This window comes from Sinocyclocheilus anshuiensis, unplaced genomic scaffold (assembly GCF_001515605.1).
Source record: "Sinocyclocheilus anshuiensis isolate Anshui unplaced genomic scaffold, SAMN03320099.WGS_v1.1 scaffold942, whole genome shotgun sequence".
Lineage (NCBI taxonomy): Eukaryota > Metazoa > Chordata > Actinopteri > Cypriniformes > Cyprinidae > Sinocyclocheilus > Sinocyclocheilus anshuiensis.
In genome coordinates, this window is record NW_015536531.1 from 154,939 (window position 1) to 180,137 (window position 25,199).

The 25,199-nt window shown below is 38.3% G+C and overlaps 2 protein-coding genes across 2 annotated transcripts in view; one reads left to right on the forward strand and one right to left on the reverse strand.

Moving 5' to 3' along the window:
* LOC107694925 (usherin-like) overlaps positions 1-20,384 on the forward strand; it is a gene marked incomplete at its 5' end in the record, with an annotated part of 173,335 nt that extends 152,951 nt beyond the window's left edge. Inside the window, 15 exons of the mRNA XM_016494643.1 lie at positions 4,015-4,242; positions 4,322-5,230; positions 8,183-9,067; positions 9,153-9,217; positions 9,547-9,868; positions 13,033-13,239; positions 13,368-13,606; positions 15,111-15,328; positions 15,476-15,652; positions 15,769-15,852; positions 16,494-16,729; positions 17,908-17,973; positions 18,564-18,773; positions 19,647-20,332; positions 20,375-20,384. Of these exons, the coding sequence (XP_016350129.1) occupies positions 4,015-4,242; positions 4,322-5,230; positions 8,183-9,067; positions 9,153-9,217; positions 9,547-9,868; positions 13,033-13,239; positions 13,368-13,606; positions 15,111-15,328; positions 15,476-15,652; positions 15,769-15,852; positions 16,494-16,729; positions 17,908-17,973; positions 18,564-18,773; positions 19,647-19,736 (3,936 nt within the window). The remainder of the gene's footprint in view (positions 1-4,014; positions 4,243-4,321; positions 5,231-8,182; positions 9,068-9,152; positions 9,218-9,546; positions 9,869-13,032; positions 13,240-13,367; positions 13,607-15,110; positions 15,329-15,475; positions 15,653-15,768; positions 15,853-16,493; positions 16,730-17,907; positions 17,974-18,563; positions 18,774-19,646; positions 20,333-20,374) is intronic.
* Positions 20,385-21,573: 1,189 nt separating this feature from the next.
* LOC107694686 (BTB/POZ domain-containing protein KCTD3-like) overlaps positions 21,574-25,199 on the reverse strand; it is an 11,308-nt gene continuing 7,682 nt past the window's right edge. Inside the window, exon 18 of the mRNA XM_016494382.1 lies at positions 21,574-24,617. Coding sequence (XP_016349868.1) covers positions 24,044-24,617 — 574 coding nt within the window. The 3' untranslated portion in view covers positions 21,574-24,043. The remainder of the gene's footprint in view (positions 24,618-25,199) is intronic.

The window sequence follows — 25,199 nt, forward strand, 5'->3', positions numbered from 1 at the left end:
CCCCCCTTTTTTTTTTTTTTTTGGATGGGTGGGTGGGGCTGCTATTGATCCCTGGCTGTGCAGTGGGCCGTACCTCATGCCAGTGCGTATGATTAATGTGGACGTCATGGCAGTGGGACTGAATGAGGCTACGGAGCACAGGTGGTCTGAGCCGCCAAAAGCTTCCTCCCTCACCATGTGTGCAGACGCCCCTCATTACCGAACTTTTGCGCACAGAAGCCTGACTCTGTTGGAGTGGCAAGCAGAGATGCAGGCGGACCTGAAGGGTGCAAGAAATTAAGGTTATTACACAAATTGAGCCATATGGTCCAAATATTTCAGAGCTGAAATTTACTAGGCAATAAAAATTGCTCCTGCCTTCCTAATGGTGTAAATTACAGTTTAACCATGGCTCTAATGATGTCCTTCTGCTGCCTGTAACCACTCTAACATGAAGGACATTGTTTAAAAAATGCACAGGAAAAAAAATGAGGGGGGGTTGAAACTCCAGCAACATGTTTACAATCTGTTAGTTTATCATTAAGAACACAGTGAAGAGTGCATAAACATGATGACGGCGCGTTGGACCATGTCTTTTTTGTAGACTCGTATACACACTGTTGAAGTGGAGCAGAATGATCCGAGCAGAACCGCGAGCAGCTCGTTTGGGCCCTAGTTGAACCCGCGCTCATTTGCTGAAAGGACACACAGAGGGGAGCTCCCGACAGTCTGTGGATTTTGATAGTGGATTCCTCTGAGCTTTCACAAACTTTAATCTCATTCATAGTTTCAGACCAGGCTGGTGACACATTTTATTTGTGTAACTTAAAGATTCAAAAATGTTTATAGGTGTCACTTAAACTTTTTATATAATATATACAAATATTTGAATAATATATTTATATAATATAATATTTTTACATAATATACATTTTATTTTTAAATAATTATTATTTATTTTATTCTATAATATAGAAAATATTATATGGACAGTTGGCCAAACGGTACACTGAAAAAGCTTTAGTCTGCTATTATATTGTCTAGAATCTGCTTTCGGATTGTAGTACTAAGTAAACACTGAGAGAGCCTGTTAAATCTCATTTCTTATTTAAAGAGCTAAAGTTAGTGGCGCACTTGACTGTGTGTGCTTTTATTTTCTGAAAACAGCTTCCATCATTCACAGTCCTGATTGTCATACATACTCAGCCTCATTCAGAGGAGGTAAACGGTACTTTCCTCTGTTTCTGTATGTGTGCGTTTTCATGCATGAGGGGTTTCCTTCACCAGACACCAGCCCAGTCTGAAGAACAGCTCAGTGATTCAAGAGCCCTCCATCTGATTGAGGCTTGGCTTGAACAGGACTTTACATCTAAACCACAAATAATTAATAATGTCAAGGCATCTCAGGAACTGGTTGTCAGTTGTTAGTACTGCAGAACAAAAGCGAAGATGCTTTGAAATGCACTAAAGTCTGTAGACTTTAGACAGTTAAACTAAAGTGCTGGTAGGAATGAGAGCAATGGGGCGGTTTTAGTATTAAAGGGATAGTTCACCAAAAATTCGCCTCATAATTTACTGTATGACTTTCTTTATTCTGCATAACACAAAAGATAAATTGACTTTTTTACATTTGTCCATTTAATGAAAATCAGTGGGGTTTAATGTTGTTTTGGATCCCATTGACTTTCGATGTGTGGACAAAATTTGAAACATTCTTAAAAATATCTCCTTTTGTATTCCACAGAAGACAGATTTGTAATTTTTGGATGGACAGCCTGTGAATAGCACAGGGAATGTGCATCATGAATATATTTCCTTCAGTTTGTTATAAAATGTCAGTGTGTAGAGAAGAATTTGCATTTTATTCAAGCATCTTTGTGTGTATGAAAAATAAATGTTAGACATTCGGGGATATTCACAGATCAATGATAATGCTTACAACAAAATCCATCAGTGCATCATTTTATCTGCCTAAAATTTTCATACATTTCTGACAGAGTTTGAGTGTAGGTTACTTAAAACATGACCAAAGGCTCCATTTGATGCTTTTTGATGAGGCATTTCCCGGGCCCTGTAGCTGTTTAGCGTGATACTAATAAAATCCAGCTCAGGCTGAAGTCAACAGTGGCAGGCCGGGACAGTATGTCTACTGTATGCAAATGAAGCAGTACCACACCTTTGAAGGGTCAGGAATCTCCACTTTCATCTAATCAGCATAATTGTTGTGACAAATCCACATGGTTATTCTTAATTAAAATCATCCCCTGGCCCAAGCAGCCCCCAGCGCTGTCACAGGAAATAACACATATGTAAGCAGCTGATGAGACAAGGGAGACCTGTGCTCAGTTGAAAGAGAAAAAGAGGAAAGAAAAAGGGCTTTAAAAGACTTCTTTCCTCTTTACAAATGACTGATTCCCTGAGCTAACGCTAAATGTGCTTCTGACTCTGATACCTCTTTAATGTTTAAAACAGCGAGGCCTCTTTCTGCCTCAGTTAAAGCAAGTCTGAATTCAGTGCTTTTGTCCAGAAGCCTGGCTGCTTTTGGCTTCCACATAGAGGTGTACACTTTCAGGTTTATATGCAGTGGATCTTAATATATTGTTTGTATTATTTAGAATTTAAAGTGTGTGTTTTATATCATTTAAATACTTGACTAAGAAATGAAAGAAATAAGAAATGTAATTCTGTAATGTTGAGAATTTATTGTATGGTGGATCCCAAAAGGCAGCATAACCAATTCTCTTAATCAAAACTTAAACACTTCCTATTTTAGGGATCTGTGCCATAAACATTTATTTGGAAATCTATAACAAAAATCAATTCTCTTAGTCGCTTTTTAATGGCTGCCTTGAGTATCCTGGATGAGGGAGCGCCTGCTTGTTAATGTCTTGATGCCCGTGTTTAGGAAAGTGTTTGATAGCATTGCCATCTAGGGGCAGGATATAAGTCTCTGTGCTGAAATAAAGTGAAATGAAACAGCTGTCCCTATTGACAATGTGCATATGTTTGCTGGTTTATAGTCCAAATGTTCTCAATTTTTCAACCACATAAAAAGGTAGTGTTTTAAATGCTTTGGTGCCTCCCAGCGATGTAATGGACGAGGGTGTAAAAATCTGCATAGGGAAAGTAGAGAGGGGTCTGTAGTTTTATTGTTGATGGTGAGAATTATGTGTTGTTTTTTTTCTGGTCAAATTAAATTTTATTTTCAAGGAATTAATAATTCTGCTGTTAAAAAAGCAAACATCTATTTACAAAACTAACATTTGCCATGGATGCTGACAGTGTTGCATTCCTTTATTTAATTATCGTTTTATATTAGGCTTTTCATGGTGATTTAAAAGCTTTTGTTTTGTTTTGTCCACCTTTGCATTCTTGATCTATTCATGAGTACTGCATTCATGAAAAATGTATATAATGCATTTATTGATATATACATTACGTAATGTATGCTGTAGATAATAATAATAAATAAAATAAAATTTCTATAATTATTAAGTTGTTTGTTTTTGTTAATTACTTAATTTTATCAATAATAATGATAATATGGCTATGTACTGTGAGTATAGAAAATAATCACTGGGATAAAGTTGTGCCTGTCCACAGTGCCTTGCCACCTATAGTTGATTGTTTGCTTCAGTTGCACTGCCAAGGACTGAAATGCTACAGAAAAGCTCTTTTCATGCTGAGCTGGTCAAAATGACCACAGCTGATCATAGTTGAAAGTCAAATAGCTTTGTGTGCCGTTGAGAAGGTGATTAGCTACACCTGATTGAGTTTACAAGTCATTTTTAGGAGAGGGGTGATCCTTTTTCCAACTCAGTGATTCTGTTTTTGTTTTTTTCTGACATGTTGGTCTTATATATTTCACTTGGATGTTATAAGTTGCACTGAGTAAATACAGCTGGATAAAACAAAAACTCTGTCCATCTTCATTTCAGGCTGCAAAGCAACAAAATGTGATTATTTTAAAGGGGGGGTGATGCTTTTCTATACTCACTGTATATGCTAACTATATTTGTGTCTTTTGTGTTGTAGGGTAACATTTTTCAGGCTCATGTCTTTGGGTTGGAGCCATACACCACATATAATGTGCGTGTAGAAGCAGTTAATGGAGCAGGTCAGGTGCCTAGTCCTTGGACCACCGTTCAGACCCTTGAAGCCTCTCCAAGTGGCCTGGCTAACTTCAGCGTGGAGAAGAGAGAACATGGCCGAGCGCTGCTTCTACAGTGGGCTGAACCAGCCTCTCCAAATGGAGTCATCAAAGTATGCTCCTCTCAATGATGGTAACATTGCAATATCACTCTCCAGAATCTGCCATCATGTAACATATTTATTTCCACAGATGTACAATATCTTCAATGAGGAAAACTTGGAGTTCAGCGGGCTTGCACGTCAATTCCTGTTCCGCCGTCTGGAACCCTACACTGTGTACACGCTCGTTCTCGAAGCTTGCACCGAAGCGGGCTGTACAAGGACTGCACCTCAACGTGTAACCACCGAGGAGGCCGCCCCGTCCTCTCAACCGGCTCCTACGGTACAGCAGGTCCAATCCCGCAGCGTGGAGCTCCACTGGTATACACCCACCCACCCCAACGGCAGGATCCTGCAGTACCAGGTTCTGGCTGTAAGTCTAGAGGATGGCAGGGTACGGAGTGATGAAGATGACGCGATGAGAGCCAAGATTGTGTTCATCCAGAACGACACCCAAGCTAACAGCTTCTCCTATAATATGTCTGGACTTTTGCCCTGGAGCAGGTACAAGTTTCGAGTGCGTGTATCAAACGCGGCAGGATATACCAATAGCCCGTGGCTCACAGTTCAAACCAAACAAGCTCCTCCTAGAGGATTGGCTCCTCCAGCTGTCAGTCATGTAGAGGGCAAGCCTAATGAAGTCTTCGTAGCTTGGACGCCTCCTTTGGAGCCCAATGGTGTTCTTCTGACTTACAGGATTCAGAGTGACAACGTTGGCTTCCATTTCAGCTTCGACTCAAGTGTGTTCAACTACACTGATGTGGATTTAACTGCATACACTCTCTATAGTTACGCAGTCATTGCCTGCACCGTGGCTGGGTGTGTTACCAGTGAGCCGACGCAGATCAGGACATTAGAAGCCGCCCCTGCCAACGTAAAGCCGCCTACGGTGTCTGATGTCACTTCCTATTCACTCAATGTGTCATGGTCTGTTCCATCCATCCAGAATGGTGAGACTGTGGTGTATATTCTCAAAATTGAAGATGAGGAGGTCTACCTTGTTAGTACTGCAGAACAAAAGCGAAGATGCTTTGAAATGCACTAAAGTCTGTAGACTTTAGACAGTTAAACTAAAGTGCTGGTAGGAATGAGAGCAATGGGGCGGTTTTAGTATTAAAGGGATAGTTCACCAAAAATTCGCCTCATAATTTACTGTATGACTTTCTTTATTCTGCATAACACAAAAGATAAATTGACTTTTTTACATTTGTCCATTTAATGAAAATCAGTGGGGTTTAATGTTGTTTTGGATCCCATTGACTTTCGATGTGTGGACAAAATTTGAAACATTCTTAAAAATATCTCCTTTTGTATTCCACAGAAGACAGATTTGTAATTTTTGGATGGACAGCCTGTGAATAGCACAGGGAATGTGCATCATGAATATATTTCCTTCAGTTTGTTATAAAATGTCAGTGTGTAGAGAAGAATTTGCATTTTATTCAAGCATCTTTGTGTGTATGAAAAATAAATGTTAGACATTCGGGGATATTCACAGATCAATGATAATGCTTACAACAAAATCCATCAGTGCATCATTTTATCTGCCTAAAATTTTCATACATTTCTGACAGAGTTTGAGTGTAGGTTACTTAAAACATGACCAAAGGCTCCATTTGATGCTTTTTGATGAGGCATTTCCCGGGCCCTGTAGCTGTTTAGCGTGATACTAATAAAATCCAGCTCAGGCTGAAGTCAACAGTGGCAGGCCGGGACAGTATGTCTACTGTATGCAAATGAAGCAGTACCACACCTTTGAAGGGTCAGGAATCTCCACTTTCATCTAATCAGCATAATTGTTGTGACAAATCCACATGGTTATTCTTAATTAAAATCATCCCCTGGCCCAAGCAGCCCCCAGCGCTGTCACAGGAAATAACACATATGTAAGCAGCTGATGAGACAAGGGAGACCTGTGCTCAGTTGAAAGAGAAAAAGAGGAAAGAAAAAGGGCTTTAAAAGACTTCTTTCCTCTTTACAAATGACTGATTCCCTGAGCTAACGCTAAATGTGCTTCTGACTCTGATACCTCTTTAATGTTTAAAACAGCGAGGCCTCTTTCTGCCTCAGTTAAAGCAAGTCTGAATTCAGTGCTTTTGTCCAGAAGCCTGGCTGCTTTTGGCTTCCACATAGAGGTGTACACTTTCAGGTTTATATGCAGTGGATCTTAATATATTGTTTGTATTATTTAGAATTTAAAGTGTGTGTTTTATATCATTTAAATACTTGACTAAGAAATGAAAGAAATAAGAAATGTAATTCTGTAATGTTGAGAATTTATTGTATGGTGGATCCCAAAAGGCAGCATAACCAATTCTCTTAATCAAAACTTAAACACTTCCTATTTTAGGGATCTGTGCCATAAACATTTATTTGGAAATCTATAACAAAAATCAATTCTCTTAGTCGCTTTTTAATGGCTGCCTTGAGTATCCTGGATGAGGGAGCGCCTGCTTGTTAATGTCTTGATGCCCGTGTTTAGGAAAGTGTTTGATAGCATTGCCATCTAGGGGCAGGATATAAGTCTCTGTGCTGAAATAAAGTGAAATGAAACAGCTGTCCCTATTGACAATGTGCATATGTTTGCTGGTTTATAGTCCAAATGTTCTCAATTTTTCAACCACATAAAAAGGTAGTGTTTTAAATGCTTTGGTGCCTCCCAGCGATGTAATGGACGAGGGTGTAAAAATCTGCATAGGGAAAGTAGAGAGGGGTCTGTAGTTTTATTGTTGATGGTGAGAATTATGTGTTGTTTTTTTTCTGGTCAAATTAAATTTTATTTTCAAGGAATTAATAATTCTGCTGTTAAAAAAGCAAACATCTATTTACAAAACTAACATTTGCCATGGATGCTGACAGTGTTGCATTCCTTTATTTAATTATCGTTTTATATTAGGCTTTTCATGGTGATTTAAAAGCTTTTGTTTTGTTTTGTCCACCTTTGCATTCTTGATCTATTCATGAGTACTGCATTCATGAAAAATGTATATAATGCATTTATTGATATATACATTACGTAATGTATGCTGTAGATAATAATAATAAATAAAATAAAATTTCTATAATTATTAAGTTGTTTGTTTTTGTTAATTACTTAATTTTATCAATAATAATGATAATATGGCTATGTACTGTGAGTATAGAAAATAATCACTGGGATAAAGTTGTGCCTGTCCACAGTGCCTTGCCACCTATAGTTGATTGTTTGCTTCAGTTGCACTGCCAAGGACTGAAATGCTACAGAAAAGCTCTTTTCATGCTGAGCTGGTCAAAATGACCACAGCTGATCATAGTTGAAAGTCAAATAGCTTTGTGTGCCGTTGAGAAGGTGATTAGCTACACCTGATTGAGTTTACAAGTCATTTTTAGGAGAGGGGTGATCCTTTTTCCAACTCAGTGATTCTGTTTTTGTTTTTTTCTGACATGTTGGTCTTATATATTTCACTTGGATGTTATAAGTTGCACTGAGTAAATACAGCTGGATAAAACAAAAACTCTGTCCATCTTCATTTCAGGCTGCAAAGCAACAAAATGTGATTATTTTAAAGGGGGGGTGATGCTTTTCTATACTCACTGTATATGCTAACTATATTTGTGTCTTTTGTGTTGTAGGGTAACATTTTTCAGGCTCATGTCTTTGGGTTGGAGCCATACACCACATATAATGTGCGTGTAGAAGCAGTTAATGGAGCAGGTCAGGTGCCTAGTCCTTGGACCACCGTTCAGACCCTTGAAGCCTCTCCAAGTGGCCTGGCTAACTTCAGCGTGGAGAAGAGAGAACATGGCCGAGCGCTGCTTCTACAGTGGGCTGAACCAGCCTCTCCAAATGGAGTCATCAAAGTATGCTCCTCTCAATGATGGTAACATTGCAATATCACTCTCCAGAATCTGCCATCATGTAACATATTTATTTCCACAGATGTACAATATCTTCAATGAGGAAAACTTGGAGTTCAGCGGGCTTGCACGTCAATTCCTGTTCCGCCGTCTGGAACCCTACACTGTGTACACGCTCGTTCTCGAAGCTTGCACCGAAGCGGGCTGTACAAGGACTGCACCTCAACGTGTAACCACCGAGGAGGCCGCCCCGTCCTCTCAACCGGCTCCTACGGTACAGCAGGTCCAATCCCGCAGCGTGGAGCTCCACTGGTATACACCCACCCACCCCAACGGCAGGATCCTGCAGTACCAGGTTCTGGCTGTAAGTCTAGAGGATGGCAGGGTACGGAGTGATGAAGATGACTCAATGAGAGCCAAGATTGTGTTCATCCAGAACGACACCCAAGCTAACAGCTTCTCCTATAATATGTCTGGACTTTTGCCCTGGAGCAGGTACAAGTTTCGAGTGCGTGTATCAAACGCGGCAGGATATACCAATAGCCCGTGGCTCACAGTTCAAACCAAACAAGCTCCTCCTAGAGGATTGGCTCCTCCAGCTGTCAGTCATGTAGAGGGCAAGCCTAATGAAGTCTTCGTAGCTTGGACGCCTCCTTTGGAGCCCAATGGTGTTCTTCTGACTTACAGGATTCAGAGTGACAACGTTGGCTTCCATTTCAGCTTCGACTCAAGTGTGTTCAACTACACTGATGTGGATTTAACTGCATACACTCTCTATAGTTACGCAGTCATTGCCTGCACCGTGGCTGGGTGTGTTACCAGTGAGCCGACGCAGATCAGGACATTAGAAGCCGCCCCTGCCAACGTAAAGCCGCCTACGGTGTCTGATGTCACTTCCTATTCACTCAATGTGTCATGGTCTGTTCCATCCATCCAGAATGGTGAGACTGTGGTGTATATTCTCAAAATTGAAGATGAGGAGGTCTACCGAGGGAAATACGTATGTTGAAGTGAAAATCCAGATAAGTGGGGTGATGATAATGGTTCATCAGCATTATCAACTCGCCACTCATTGCCTCTTTCAGACGACCTTCCCTTTATTCTCCTGCTCTCCTCTCTTCTCTCCCTTTTCTCCTTCAGTCCATCGCTGGTGACCTTCTGAAGGACAAAACTGTCCGTTGTCTATACTGTTGATAAATAACAGCACATTTTACTAGGATAAGCACAAAAATTGTTTATATACCTAAATATTCAAAATCCAATAAAAAAATGGTACTGATGAAACTGAGGTAAAAAAGCATTGTACATTGATATTTTGAGGGGGGAAAAAGTGTTTGGTTATTATTTATATATTTGGCATAATGTATTATTTATTTTCATATATGCCCTATCAATGTTTTTTTACCTATTGTTATTCTTTATTTTTAGAAATGATTTATTTAATATTTATTTTTATTATTTGTGTGCGTATTTTTGCAGGTATGAGGTAAGAGTGGAGGCCTGCACCCTGTTAGGCTGCGCTGCTAGTGACTGGTCTTCAATACAGACGCTTGAGTCGCCTCCTGCTGGACAACCTGCCCCGCTGCTGGAGCTGCAAACTAACCCTAAGGGCATACAGACAGTCTTTCTGTTGTCCTGGTCTCCTCCAGCTGAGCCGAATGGGAAACTTTTGCACTACGAGCTATACCGAAAACATGCTTTAGACAAGGAAAGCCGATCTGTAACTACACTGGTCTACCGCAACTCCTCAACCTCCTGCCATGATGACAAACTCCTGCCCTACACATCCTACGAATACCAGGTCACACCGCTTTTTCTCATTTCACTCAGTCGATTCTGAAATTAGGAATGTAAAATTCATCTGTCATTGGTGAATTTGATTTTAACTTTTTATTCCTAAATTGTTATATTACACAAAGAATGAACATACTTTTTATATTTTCTCAAGAAAATTTGACTCTTGTCTGTAAGCTTGTGGATATTTGACAGAGGGTTGCCATACATTTGCTAAGGTGTTCTGAATGGTTGCTAGGTTGTCGCTTTAAGTCAGTGTTATTTATACAATATTATAAATACTACAGTGTACGATTTATATTAGATTATAGTATTTATATAGTTTGTCATTTTAGTACTTTTTTAGTAACTTAAACCTGTTTTATTTCTGTTAGTTGCCAAGACAGCATTTCTAATTTTCATTTAAGATTTTTAAGTTTTTCATCTAATATTTATGTAATTTGTTTTATTTCAGCGTTATTTTAATTAACACAATTTTTTCTAATAGTTTTAGTTTTAGTTAACAATATAAACACTGCTGCAAGTCTGTCTATTGCATGATGCATCCTGAATATAAAATCATCCGTCTAGACTTTGTGATACTTCATACTTTATTCTTATGATACATAATATTTTAGCGTAATCATGCAAATAAACATGATTAAATCTGAGATATATAAACTTGTCCTCAAGGAATATTTTAATTAGCATGATTATTTGTTGCTGTTGTGTTTAACGTTCTGCTCATCTATACTCTCTCATTCACATAGACAAGCGTTTAATCTAACTCACTATATTCATCGCACCGCCATCGCCTTACGAGACCTTTCTTAATTGACAGCCTAGCCTTTGGAGCAAAATAACATTAGCATTTGACTGTCAGGCCTGAGAGGCGTGGGCTGATCAGGACTAAATTGATAGAGTTTGCCTGATTGTTCCATCTTATTTATGAGCGGTAATTTATGACAGCTGGCTGGCGGAGCTGAGTGATGATGGACAAGCGACAGGGCCATTAATCTGGGCCTGGCTGAATGCTGACGATTACGATCGAAGCCATTGAATTAGTTGTTAGGCCTCCCAAATGTACAAGTGTTGGAAAGACCTTTTAATACCTATTGGCTTTCCCCGGGGAGGTTGCTAACTATACTGGATGCGTCATTGAACTTATGTCTATGTCTGCTTATTTAACAGTATAAATTGCTGTTTGTTTACCGTTCAGTGTTTGAGGGAGTCAGGACTACCACTTTCTTTAATGTTTTTGTCCTAATGTCATGGAGTCTCCCTTTTTGTTGTGTTTCATTTTACTCGTTCTCACACAAGGGCATGTGTCCCTGTGAAATCAAACCCATCCCATGTTAAGAGGCTACATATTTTATTGACACTTTTATGTCAAATCTTAATTAGCCTAGTGCTCATAACAGAAAAGGGAACTCTTGGCCCCGTGTCCATGACTGGGGGCGTGGCCACAGCCAATGAGGACCTGTCTCTGGGCAGATTCAGTCCTAGCAGTGTACACCCACATCCATTAGAGCTCGCTCATGAAATAGTTTTATTTTCCCGCGTTAATTACAGCTCTGTATGCAAGTGCTTCGGTGGCAATAAAACGTCTGCACCGCATACAAGGGCATGAAGATGTCCTGGCTGACTCCACTTTAAAACGAAGCGCCCATATCTCTTTTCTCAAAATTCCTATCCGGGAATCGGAAAGATTTATCAGTGAAAAATTAAGGTTATCACATTTCTTTGTCCTGTACTCATTCATAACGCCGCTTTATGGCACAAGCGAACCGTCACTCTTTCTTCCTCCCTGTCTTACTGCCAACGTGACCTTTTCTCACTTTGGGTGACAAGAGGTTGTTTCCGTGACCGCCCTCTTTCTCTTCTGTCACCCTGCAACACCTCTGTCTCCCTCTTTGCGCTTCGACACGTCTAGTCGTCACTTTGGCAGTGGAATGGGTTCGTATGGGAATGTGAAATCAGCCAGTGTCTCGTGCAGTCCATGTGAATTGCCACTTAGATCTATCATCTGGATTGATCACGGTGTAATTGCCTATTATTGAGGCTAATTTAACCCTATCCACAGGAACATCCATCTGCCGCTGCTATTATAACTGACAATCTGCAAATTACTTACTCATGCAAATAGCGACCCCAGCTGACCTTTTCCTACTCTTTCTGTGTAATTATACAAACAGCTCGTCTAGTAAATAAGATTACTTCACCTTTCCATGTGTTCATTTACTCCGTGATGAAGGTGAAATTTAATTTTCATGTAGATTCAGGCCGGAGTGATTCTGTAATGGATGCTGATGTTTTGGCTATTAATGACAGCAGGACTTCGAGGGTGCAAGACTACTGACTCCTCAAAGTAGTTGAATGGGTAGTTTCCTTTTGCAAAAGGCGCCCGGTGGGTTCATCAGGTGAAGGTGACTCCTCTTTAAGAGGAGGATGGTGCCGAGTCTCTGTTCTGTCTGTTGGGCCATTTCAGAGCTGGTGTCGGTATCAGATCCGGTCTTATATCGGCCCTGCAGGTGTGAGAGAGACCACAGGCGTCTCGATACACTCACCTGTAGCTTTGCACACTAAATTTCCTTTCTTTTCTCGTGCATATCTATACCAGTGGGTCTCGAAAAAAAGGTAGGGTGACTCAAACAGCACAGAAAAAATTATGCTACATGTTAGAGCTGTGGTCTAGCAAGTAGTAAAAATGAGAGAAGAAGCTCTCAAAAATGCAAAATTGTTGTGAAATACATTTAAAGGATATTTTTTTCAGCCAGCTTTATGTCAGTAGTATGAACAATGTGTACTCTCAACAGAGCAACAGAGGGGTGACGCCAAAATCAAAAGTGCATTATGAGTGTTGAAGTTTCTAGCAAAATGGAATATGCCAAAGCCCCCTTTTCTCTGTTTTCTTTTTTCATATAGCACTGATTAAAAAACAAAAAATGGAAACACATTTCTACTACATCAGGGGTGTCCAAACTCGGTCCTGGAGGGCCGGTGTCCTGCAGAGTTTAGCTCCAACTTGTCTCAACACACCTGCCTTTAAGTTTCTAGTATGCCTAGTAAGAGCTTGATTAGCTGGTTCAGGTGTGTTTGATTGGGATATATACACATACATACATACATACATACATACATACATGTAATTAAATACCTGATTTCGTGTGTTGTTTAATTTTGACCATCTAGGTGTGGGCTGTAAACTCAGCAGGTCGTGCTGGTAGCCCCTGGGCTCAAGGTCGCACAGGTCCAGCTCCTCCAGCGGGGTTGAGCCCGCCTAAATTCTTGCACATCCACGCCACCTCAGCTGTGGTGGATATCAGCCCACCCACCAAGCCAAATGGCATTGTCAGCCTCTACAGAGTCTTTGCACAAAACAAAGACTCATACCAGCTGGTAAATCAAGTACAATATATGTATTCTTACATATACATATACCAACTACATATAAGCAACTGAGGATTTAGATTATTAGAATTTATAGTACAAAACTGGAACTAACGCTTTCATATCTGTGTCTGCAGCTGTCTGAGGGGATGTCCCACCAGCAAACTCTCCACGGTCTTAGGCCCTTCACTGTGTATTCTGTAGGTGTGGAGGCCTGCACCTGTTTCCTGTGCTGCAGCCGAGGTCCCTTAAATGAGCTCCGCACCCAGGCCTCTGCCCCTGCCCAGCAGCCCCTGCCACATCTAATCGCCCTTACCTCCCGCTCAGCTCTGGTGGAGTGGGACATGCCTCTTCAGCCCAATGGCATCATTGAAAGGTAAAAATATGTATTTTGCATAATATAATAAATAGATAACTTAATATAATCATGATTAGGCAAAACATTTATATTAATATATAAGGCTGTAGTGTGTGATTTCTAAAATGTTAAAATATTTTCTCAAGTATTAAAATCATCAAAATATTGCCCTGTTCATTTGAGCAGTTTGGCCTAGCAACACAACAACCAATGGCATGAGTTTGGGGCAGGACTGAGGAAATCCATTTGGTGCCACTAGCAGCAAAATTACCCACTTCACCATTAAGATATAAATATTAAAGGTACAATATGTAAGTTTTCACCGCTGGAGGGCGCGTATTCAAAACAAACAAAGAAACAAAGGCGTAGTTTGATGACGCTGTGACTGAGTGTGGAATCATTACTACATAGACAACCAAGTTTTATTAAAAGGCCAGTGGAGAGTTTCCCCTTTAATATTTAAATAAGACAAGCTCCAAGTTTAACATTTTTAAAATGAATACAAAGGTTTTTTTTTTTGTAAGTTAGTTTTTGATTATTTTCATTTTCTGTTTTTGTCATTATATCCATTTTCACCACTTCCTCGTTTTTATTTATTTTATGCTTTTACTGTTATTTTTCATGATGTTTTTTGCACATTCTGACCTGTGAAGTAGTTTGAACTGTTTTTTATGTATGTGTACTATGTTATAATAATAATAATACAATTGTATTATATTTTTTTATTTTATAACTTTATTAATAATAATATACTATTATATTTACTAATAATAATTATTATTTTCGATTTTATATATATATATATATAACCATCATGAATTCCTCCATGCTAGGTTAGAGCTGCTTTTAGTGCTGGTCAACCAATGTGATCTTGACACCCTTTACCTAGCACACATTTACATTCATTGCATGGAAAAGCACAAACAGCCCTTGTGAAAAAGAAGTGCACTTTAGCATACATTTAAAAAGTTCTCTGGATTTAAACATTCTTCGAAACATCTGGGTTAATGTAATGTGGATAATGTTTAATAAAAAAAATTTTACATATTGTGCCAGGATCAGATCAGGATTTTTAAAAATATTTTTGAAAGTAATTTATGCTCACCGATGCTGCAATTATTTAATCAAAATAAAGTCAAACTGATATTATGACACGAGTTTTCTTTTTGAATGTATTTTCAAATATAATTTATTCCTAGTCTTCAGTGTCACATGATCCTTCAAAATTCATTTTGCAGTAATGCATTGATTTGATGCTCAAGACACTTTATTTATTTTTCTTTTTTTCTTTTATTATTATCAAAGTTGAAAAGAGTTGTGCTGCTAAATATTTTGTGGAAACCTTTTTTGTAACAGTATAAAAGTCTTTGCTGTCACTTTTGATCAGTTTAATCTGTCCTTGCTGAATAAAAGTATTAATTTCTTTAAAAAGAAATCATACTGACCCCAAATGTTTGAATGGTAGTGTATTAAGGTTGTACTAAAGCATAAATATTTGTCCCTTTCACTTTCATCTCTGTAGCTGTGAGCTCCACGTGCGATCATCCTGTCCTCAGCCGCTGCAGCCTGTCCCTGTAACCTGTGTCGTCGGCCCTGTGGAGATCAAGTTCTTTGGAATGGGGCAGAGCTTCAACATCACTGGCCTACTGCCCTATGCCAACTATGAGCTGTGTGTAGTATCTTACAATAACATGGGCAGCACTGCGTCTGACTGGGTCTCCATCACCACACTCAAAGAATGTAAGGACTCTCTTCGGGACTCTCGTTTGGCTCTGATTATATGTTGCTAACAAATTAGAAATGCCATACAAGTCATTCCTTTTACCAATATTTTTTTCAAAAATGATGGCACTTAAATCAAACCCCTCTCTTGTGATTTCTTTGTAGCTCCTCAATATAAAGAGCCATTTGTGGTGCACAGTAACATCACCACAGTGTTTGTGGACTGGAGCGGCTCTTTCTCTTTGAACGGGCCTCTGAGAGAATACAGCCTAACCGAGAACAACCTGCGCATCTACAGCGGCTTCCACAGCTCTCTGCACATCCCACGCACCTCTGATAAAAGTATGCCCATATGGTTATACTTTGACCTCTGACTGGGCCTGTCTTATTTTGAAGCTCACTGGTTCTCTTTCTTTGGGCCCTTCTCTCATCATCTCTTTTGTCGCTTTTCTCTTCAGCCTTTGCATTTCAAGTTACCTGCACCACTGACAGCGGCAGTGCCAGCTCTCCTGTCATTAAATACAACACGGCCACTGGTATAGGTACGTTTACTCCGGCCTGGCAGGTGACCGGGCAGTGTCTCCATTCTTTCTGAGCAGAGCCAATATCAGTGTTGCAAACTCATAATCTTCATCAAAGTGCCTTTCACACCATTGGTTTTGGCGAGTAAATAAACACAAAAAACACTTTAGGAATTTCAATATAACAAATGGTTTAAGTCACACTGGATGAATACAGCAAAATCTGTGGATGTAGCAGCCCTTGTTGTCTCGTTGCAGGTATTTTAACTACTTTCAAAGCTCCAGACCTTCATGAGGTGAAACGCTGAAGATATGCTATGTAAAAATAGATCATTCCCATGTAATATGTAAAATTTCTAAATATATCAATTTTTTACGTATCTCATATGGTGCACATAATAAAATGTAAAAGGTTGTGAGATACTTGAATCCATATCTTAATTTACTCTTAATAATAAAACAGTTATTAATTATGAATAAAAGAGAATTTACTTTTTTATTCCGTATTATTGAGAGTAAAACCTAGTTGTCTTAGCTGTGGAGTAGTTGGTAAACTCCTTCCATTTAAGATTAAATAGTTATATATATAATATTTGTATTATGTTTTTATCCATTCTCTGTGGGGTTTTTTCTTATCTGAGCATCTCATCTGTTCCCCACAGATGCCGTGGAGTCGAGTTCTGGAGGTAAAACAGGTTTGAATGGGGCTGAATACCAGTTCTATACAGAGTTGTGGTTCATCATTCTTATGGCATTCCTGGGGCTGCTGCTGCTGGCTCTGTTAATGGGTCTGGTGCTGAGAAGAGCCCTAAGCAAGCCCCCCTTCATCAGGGAGAGACCTACAATAGTGCCCCTTCAGAGGAGAAGTACCAAGTATCCGCCTAATGACACCTATCTGGTGAGAGAAAATTATTTTCTAATGGTAATTAACTAGGTCTGTAAAGCTTGCTCTAACTTGTTCTACCATTTTTTTAGAGGTGAAATACAAAAGATTACTCCTTTTTTTTTTCATTCTCAATTATGCTTGCACAAATGTTTGCACTCAAAGCTGCATCATGCACTTCCTTCAGATGTCCAGAAGAGGGAGTGATAACACTGCTCTTCCTACTGCAATTGTATGGCAATGTCATAGTCATAAAGGCAATGATTGTTCAGATTAGCATATTACTCTTACTATTTATACACTACCATTCAAGAGTATAGGGTCAGTAAGATTTTTTTTTTTTTTTTTTTTTAGAAATGTATATATCCTGAATAAAAGTATTTCATTGATCAAAAGTGACAGTAAAACATTTATAGTTACAAAAGATTCTTTCTATTCATCATAGAATCCTGAAAAAAATGCATCACAGTTTCCACAAAATTTGTTAAAATTCATAATAGTAAGAAATGTTTCTTGTTGCACCAAATCAGCATATTAGAATGATTTCTGAAGGATCATGTGACACTGAAGACTGGAGTAATGGCTGCTGAAAATTCAGCTTTGCCATCACGAAAATATTTTTTTTTTTTTTTTATGTATTAAAATAGAAAATATAATAATATTTCACTGTTTTTTTCTGTAAAGATTGATCAAATAAATTTGAACTTGGCTGCTGTCTGGTTGCTAAGAGCCAGATAAACACTCCCAACCTTTTAAGGAATAGTTCACCCAAAATTTAAAATTGACTTAAAATCCCTCAGGCCATCCAAGATGTAGATGAGTTTTCTTTTCTTCATCAGAACAGATCTGGAGAAATTTCATTGCATTTCATCACTTGCTCACCAGTGGATCCTCTGCAGTGAATGGGTGCCGTAAGAATGAGAGTCCAAACAGCTGATAAAAACATCACAATAATCCACACGGCTCCAGTCCATCAATTAACTGTGAACTGATGTAATGCTACATTTCTTCAAATCTGTTCTGATAAAGAAACAAACTCATCTACGTCTTGGATGGCCTGAGAATGAGACCATTCTCAGATTTTCAAATTTAGATTTTTGGGTGAACTATCCCTTTAAACTGTGGCCTTTCTCTTTAAATCTGCTGTGTGTCTTTTTAACTCTCTCTGTCCTGCGCTGTTCTTGCTGCTCCAGAGACCTTCCTCTGAACTCTGCTCTAACCATGCTTCTACTGCTCTGCTTCAGCCTGATGCACCCATGGTAAGCCCACTCCTCTCTTTCTTCTCTTCCCAGTTTGACAATATACCGGACTCCTCCTGCAGTATAACACTAAAGCATTTTGCCATGCACACTGAGGTACAGGCTCTCTGGGATGTATTTCAGAATAGATTATGGCCTGCTGCATTGGCATGTTTTGCCCTTTTCCTCATTAGTGGTACTTGCCAAGGCAACTGTCACTATTACGGTTTCTAATACTAATTACAAATACTTGTGTACGTTTTTGTGCTATAGACACGAATGTCTTTTGTTCCATTTGCACGTTCAAGCACCTCCCTCCATTTTTATTCAAAAATATACAAAAGTTTCTTTTTTTTAATCTGCGTTACTATTCTTATTAGAGATTGCATTCACTTTCCATTATGCTTTGGGGTTTGTTTTGCTGTCGAGTGGCACTGCATGCAGTGGTTGCAGTGTTTATTAATGCACAACCCTTCTCATTTAGTGGCTTATTGTTGACATTTGCTCATCAGTTGGAAGTGACTGTCTCTGCTACATGTGATTGACAGACTGAGTGTGCAGTTATGTGTGTATTTGTGCTTTATATTGATATCGTGTGTTTTCATGATCAGGGTTTGACTGACACTAAGATCGGCACCAGCAACCATAGCTATCAGGCTAGCATGTCTGTACTGCGTGTTCCCAGCCAGAGCCAGCTCAGCCATGCCTATTCCCAGAATTCCTTGCATCGGAGTGTTAGTCAGCTGATCGACACGCAGGATAAGAAATCTCTGGGCGGTGGAGCATGGGACGCTGACCTGCACGGCACTGACAGCGGCATGGTGAGATGATGTAGAATTTTTGTTATAAGGGTTAGTGTACAGTCAGTCATTACTGTGAGTAAAAACAATAAAAAGTGATGTGGAGAGGCCTTGTGTTGCCCTTAAAGGGGTTCTAACTTTACAAGTAAATAAATAAATGGATATGATGTTTATTTGAGATAAAATATTACATTATACAGAGTGATAAAAGAGATATGTACACTACTGTTCAAGAGTTTTTTTATTTTTTTATTATACTTTTATTCAGCAAGGATGCAGTTGATCAAAGTGACAGTAAAGACAATAAATGCTGTTCTTTTGAACTTTCTATTCATATACTAGAATCTTGTATTACAAATTTCAGAAAAAAATATTAAGATACACAACTTTTTATTCAACATTGAGCAGCAAATCAGCATATTAGAATGATTTCTGAAGGATGATGTGACACTGAAGACTGGAGAAATGACTTATCAGTTTTGCATTACAGGAATAAATTACATTTTAAAATGTATTAAAATGGAATGCATTTATTTTAAACTGTAATAAAATTTCATAATATTACTGTTTTTACTGTATTTTTGATTAATTAAATGCAGACTTGGTGAACATAAGAAATGTCTTTCAAAAAATCTTACTGACTTTTGAATGGTAGTGTGGGAAAATGGTTTTCATGGACAATGGCCATTTATAGTTCAGTGGACATTATACATGAATATTTAGTAAAATAGAATGCCACAAATGACCAATCACAATCATGTCAAAAGTCCAAATGTTGCAAACAACTTCTGTATATTTACTTTTATAAACATTCCTGATGTGTACCAACAGTCTATTTAGTTTGCCTGGTGAAGGAATGAGCATAGCTGATGATAACTGTTATGTTTTTTGCAGTATGTGGGGGATGAGGAGTTTGGGGAGACGATTAAAAGCTACAGCTCAGTGAAGAAGGAGCAAACCATGTTTACAGACACTCACTTGTAAAGCGATCATAAACACACACAACTGTGGAAAACATTCTTGGTAATATAGTTTTTCTCCAACCTATTATGTAGCTGAGTGAATATCAAATTTACAACAATAAAATAAGACGGTGATAGTTATAAATGAATACCGTATATATATAGAAATATAAAATAATTGGTTTGGAGATCATCTTCATTTGGTTTGTTTGACCATGACAAAATATTGCAGTGAAATTAGCTGTATTTCATAATGCTGAATTTCTTTTTTTTATTATTAGTCAGAGATGTCATTAGCATATTTATATGTTGCAGCTAAGTGTTGACTACCTCTGACATCACCTTATTGCTTCCGTTTTAATCCTAGAATTACTTATTTATTTACATTACATTCTGCTCATACTTTTCTTTTATTTAGTTTAAAAGAAAAGTCTGGTTGAATATCATATTTTCAAGGTATCACCCATTGTCTCTGCTTGCCTATATTCATACTCACAAGCCTTGACCCAGAAGTGTCATTCAGACATGCACCCCTCAATTTTTGAGCCAGGTGGATTTTGAATATAAACTTCTATTCTATTTAAACAAATATATAATTATCTTGCAGTATTGCTTTAGGTACAACAAGTGTTTAAATCTTTCATTACGATGACATTTCAGTCCATCGTCATCATCACATCAATCATTTTATTAATATTATTAAGAAAAATCGATAATTTTGACCCATACAATGTTTTTTTGGCTATTGCTAAAAATATACCCCAGCGACTTAAGACTGGTTTTGTGGTCCAGGGTCACATATTATATAAAAAATCATCACATCAATCATTTTGTTATTTAATCATTTTATATACTAATTTATGCAAATCTTACTGTACTCATTTAATATCATACTGTTGGTTATTCTTACCCTGCATTGGGGGCACCAAGTGAGCCAGAACTTCCACTAGTGCCACCTAAAAAAAAAGTGTGTGATGTAGCTGCATATACCTAATCAGTACTTTAGAGGAGGCGAAGGCTTACAGTACAGGATACGCAGCATATACTAATTTTGATTTTTTTAATAGGGTTTAGTCTGATTTCATACTTGTACATGTTATTATCGGACATAGATTCTTTTGCTGTAATATGTGCTTAGCACTGATGCAGAGAGGAGGCAAACTGTTCTGAAAATAGCACTGTATTATTAATACTTTAAATGGAGTCTTATGACGGGCGGTGTAGCTATGAAATATTACCACAATCATAAAGTATTAATGAACTGAGTCTCCAAATTATTCATGCCAACATAGAGAGGAAGTCTATCTCTTCTGTCCCTACAGACACATGAATGAGGAAGATAGTCAATCCATTAGACATGTCCTAGACTGTCTGTATTAATGGAAATGTTAGCTAATGTGGTGTTGTGCCTGCTAGACTGAACAATAGTGTGAGCACATTTGTGATGATGCCAATGGATCAAGTGTCTTAAATGTTCAACTCCAAATATTGTCATCAGTTACACGTGGATGTGTTTTTTTTATCAGAGGATGTTTTAAACCTGTAAAGTGTGAATATATTTAATTAAACACGAGTTGTTATTTCACGTAGAAATAAGCAAAAATGAAACGGCACTATCCTAAAAAACACATTTTTACGTGAACTTTTTTTTTTAATTGTCAGTATTATTTATTGTTGCAATAATTTATTTGTAATAATTTTTTCCATTAAACAGAGCTCACTCTAGATTAATCAGAGGTTTGTGTAGTTATGGTGTCTCGTACACTCATTTATGGACAATCGTTGCTATAGAGTTGTGAAATGTAAAAGTTGTGTTTGTAATGTTGATGTTTCCATGCTTATTAAAACAAAATCAAATAGTCTGAGACGCAGCTCTGTTTGGTTACTTTATTGTGCCACTGGAAATGTACAGAAGCTGAGTACCGATCTGTAGTGCATGTACCATATTCAATTTTTTTCCCCATATTTCAAGTAACAAACTTTCTTCTTGTAGCCATGTCATGATCTGTGCAGCAGGTAAGCAAGTCTTGTTTGATAAAACATAACTATTCTGCATATTGAAATGATAAGGTCTCTTGTCTGGAGATGAAATCATACAGTAACCAGACTGAAAACACAAATCAGCTTGTGACTGTATTTCTGAAAGCAAGCATAAAGAATCATACTCTTGTCCATTAAATATTCCCCAACACTGAAACATCTCAGAGAGCAAATAAATGACATAAGTAGCTGATTAAGTAATATGCATTTAATTAATTAATATGCATATCTTGATACCATTTTGATACCAAGATCACTACACCTAGGAGCAAACCAGTCATAGCAACAAAGGACATTTTAAAAAGTCAATTGGAAGCATTTTATAGTATTTTATGCAACATCATTTTGAGAAATGAACCACGCAGATCTTCCAAGGGGTAATTATTTTTATTGTTTTATTTATTTGAATTTATTTTTCTAGCTTCATGCTGTTGTCCAAATAACTTTCTGCTATTCATTTCTGTTATTCATGATTTAGTTTCAGGCTATGTAGCCTACTGTCAGCACTAACACTGATTGCATAGCATTAATACGATCTCATTTCCTTTATATAAAGTACTTTGTTAAAGGATTCCATTTAGTTACCATTAAAATAATAATCACTATATACTGTACATTTTCTCTGGCAGGATATAACCTGTACACAAAGTGGAATGGCTGGAAAGAAAGTGACCATGCTCATCAGTTGAATGCAAAATTAGCTTCATGTCAAATATAAATAATTCTTGACAGTATATTCTTAACAGAAGTGAAAATGCAAATGATAAAATTACACGTTATGATGACATTATTCACATGTTGATTAATTATTTAGATTATTTAGACATTAGAAGTTTGTATTGTAGCATTTTAAATACAGAGCTCATTTTAATAAATAAAATAAATGATTAAAATAAAATCATTTTTTTCTATTTTTATTTGTATATTATTACCTTTAAATCTGGCAACTGTAAAATATACCTTTTCTTTTAATTTCTTTTCTTTTTTCTTTTTCTCATCTTGGTAAGTGTCTTATTCTGGGAGTTGAACTGAATCCGCTTCACTTAAATCAGTTGCATAATGTGATAATCCAACTAACTCGCACATCAGAAAGAGAAAAAAAGCTAAATCAGTTTCGATTTCTCACAGCAGTATCTATCCAAATTAGCAAAAGGCACTGAATAAATCCCAAAGATGGATAGAGCAAGTAAAAATCCCCTGCGGATGCATGCTGAAAGTTCAGAGAGCGCAACCCGTCTGAAAGGATTAATGAAGAAAGAAAGAGATTCTGTCAAAGGCTGCTGATTCCTGCTGCCTTCACGACAGCAGTGGAGTCAAACCTGATCATTAAAGTTCATCTGTTCAGTCCATTCAATGTAAGTACAGACAATAAAGTGCATCACAGTGTTTTGGAGGTACTGTTAGTGGCCAGTAGCATCAGCATGCTAATCTACTTTTTAAAAAAGCAACTTCATTTACAAAAGAAAAGCAAACCATTTAAGCAATAATCCACTCAAAATCTGAAAAGTCTTTCAACCCCTGTATGATTTTTTTTTCTTTCATGGAACACGAAAGTAGTCAAACTGATCTTTACTATACAATGAAAGCAAATGTCAAGAAGGATTATCAAGAAAAGATTATCAATAGTAACATACATTTAATTCTATTACTCAGAGCTCTGAATATAAAGTATTAAATCCACCTTCATTGTATAGAAGAGAGCAGCAAAACATTCTGTTAAACTTTTCCTTTGCTGATCCACAAAAGAAAGTCCTGTGGGTTTTAAATGACATGAGGGTGAGTAAATTCTTCATTCAAATTTTCTTCACGTTTTCATTTTAGGATGGACTATCCCTTTAATGGACAAAAACAATAAAAATGTTTAGTAAAGGCACAGGTGTACAAAGCTAAAGTCTAACTGGCTGAATAATTAATCTAGTCACTCTTTGTTAATTTTCTCAAAGGAATGAAAAGTAAATGTATCTCATATTTAAGCTTGGAAAAATCAGTGAAGAGAGGATTAGGTCCATATTGTGGAAGCGTCATCAGTCTGACAAAAGCTTAATAACTTCTTTCAACCGGTTAACAGACATGTGAAACTGACATATTTATGCTGTGTATTTTCCCTTTAAATCTGTCCACAGTGAGTGAGGTTTCTTTTTTAGCTGCCAGCTTGCATCCTGCCAAACCTTCGCATCTACATTCTGAAACGCTTCACTTTTGAAGTCATCCATTCAACTACTTTCTTTTCCCTGTCATTGATTATTGTATTTGGTACGAGCTCTGCATAGGACAAATCTGTGTGAACCATCACTCACATGCAGCGTCAGGAGCCTTGCGATGGCGTGGGGATGTGGACACTTTAGTTGGCGAGGGTGAGGCGGTGCTGGACGAGTCGCTGCTGCCTCCATCAGCTCCTGCCGGTGGGGGGCTCAGTTGTGGAACTGGGGGGGCCTTTTTCCTGCTTAGAAAATTTGCTTCAAATGCCCCTCTCCTCCTGCCCCCATCTGGTCTAGGGTCTGCAGTCGCTTCCTCCATCAAATGGGCCCTTCGCTGCTGGTCTCCTGGGCTGTCTGGGGGTTTGCGTGCAGCTGAAGACTGGGTTTCAGATGATCTGGACCCCCAAAGATCCATGGTAGAGTTCCTTTTGTCGAGGTCCTCAGCGTTGTTCTCTCCCGCTGAATGGTGCATCTCATCCTCCATGGATCCGCACTGTCCGTGGTTCTCCAGCAGGGCCTTGGTCAGGTTTAAGCAGTGGAAGTCTCTGTAGCTGTGGAAGCTCTCGGTGTGTCGAGCACGGGCCAGCAAGGGGCTTTCTCGGTACGGCCGCGAGGCTCCATAAGTGGCTGTCTCGGGGATGGGCTCCTGAGCCTGCAGCTGGAGACTGTAAAAATTACTAAATAAAATTTTGTGTTGCTTAACGATTACAAATTTCATCTTAAAATTCATTAAGAACATTAAAGGAATAGTTTACCAAAAGAAATAAACAAATACTACTTTGACATTACTTGTTTACAATATTACTTTGAATTTAAATTGATATTTTTGCAACTTTTTTCCATACGACTTTTCATAGTGACCAAGGCTGTCTTCAAAAAGGCCAAAAAAAAAGTAGCTCATGCGTCATGTGCAGTGTAATCTTAGTCATCTGAAAGCTTTCTCTAAGGAACGGACTGAAATATAGGATGTTATTCATTGATAACGTCTCAGGTTACTTGTGTAACCATGGTTCCCTGAGTAGGGAACGAGACACTGCGTCCTCTAGGGGTCGCTATGGGGAACGCCTCGTCGTGACCCGTGTCTGAAGCATACATTGAAAAAACACCAATTTTGTCGTTGGCCGGCGACAGCCATGACGTCACTATCGGTGCGACTGAAGTATAAATAGGCGCACACATCATTCACTTCTTCATCTGAAGCTTGCGTCCGCAGCATGGCAAGAAAACCTAAAGCTAGAGGTGTCTCG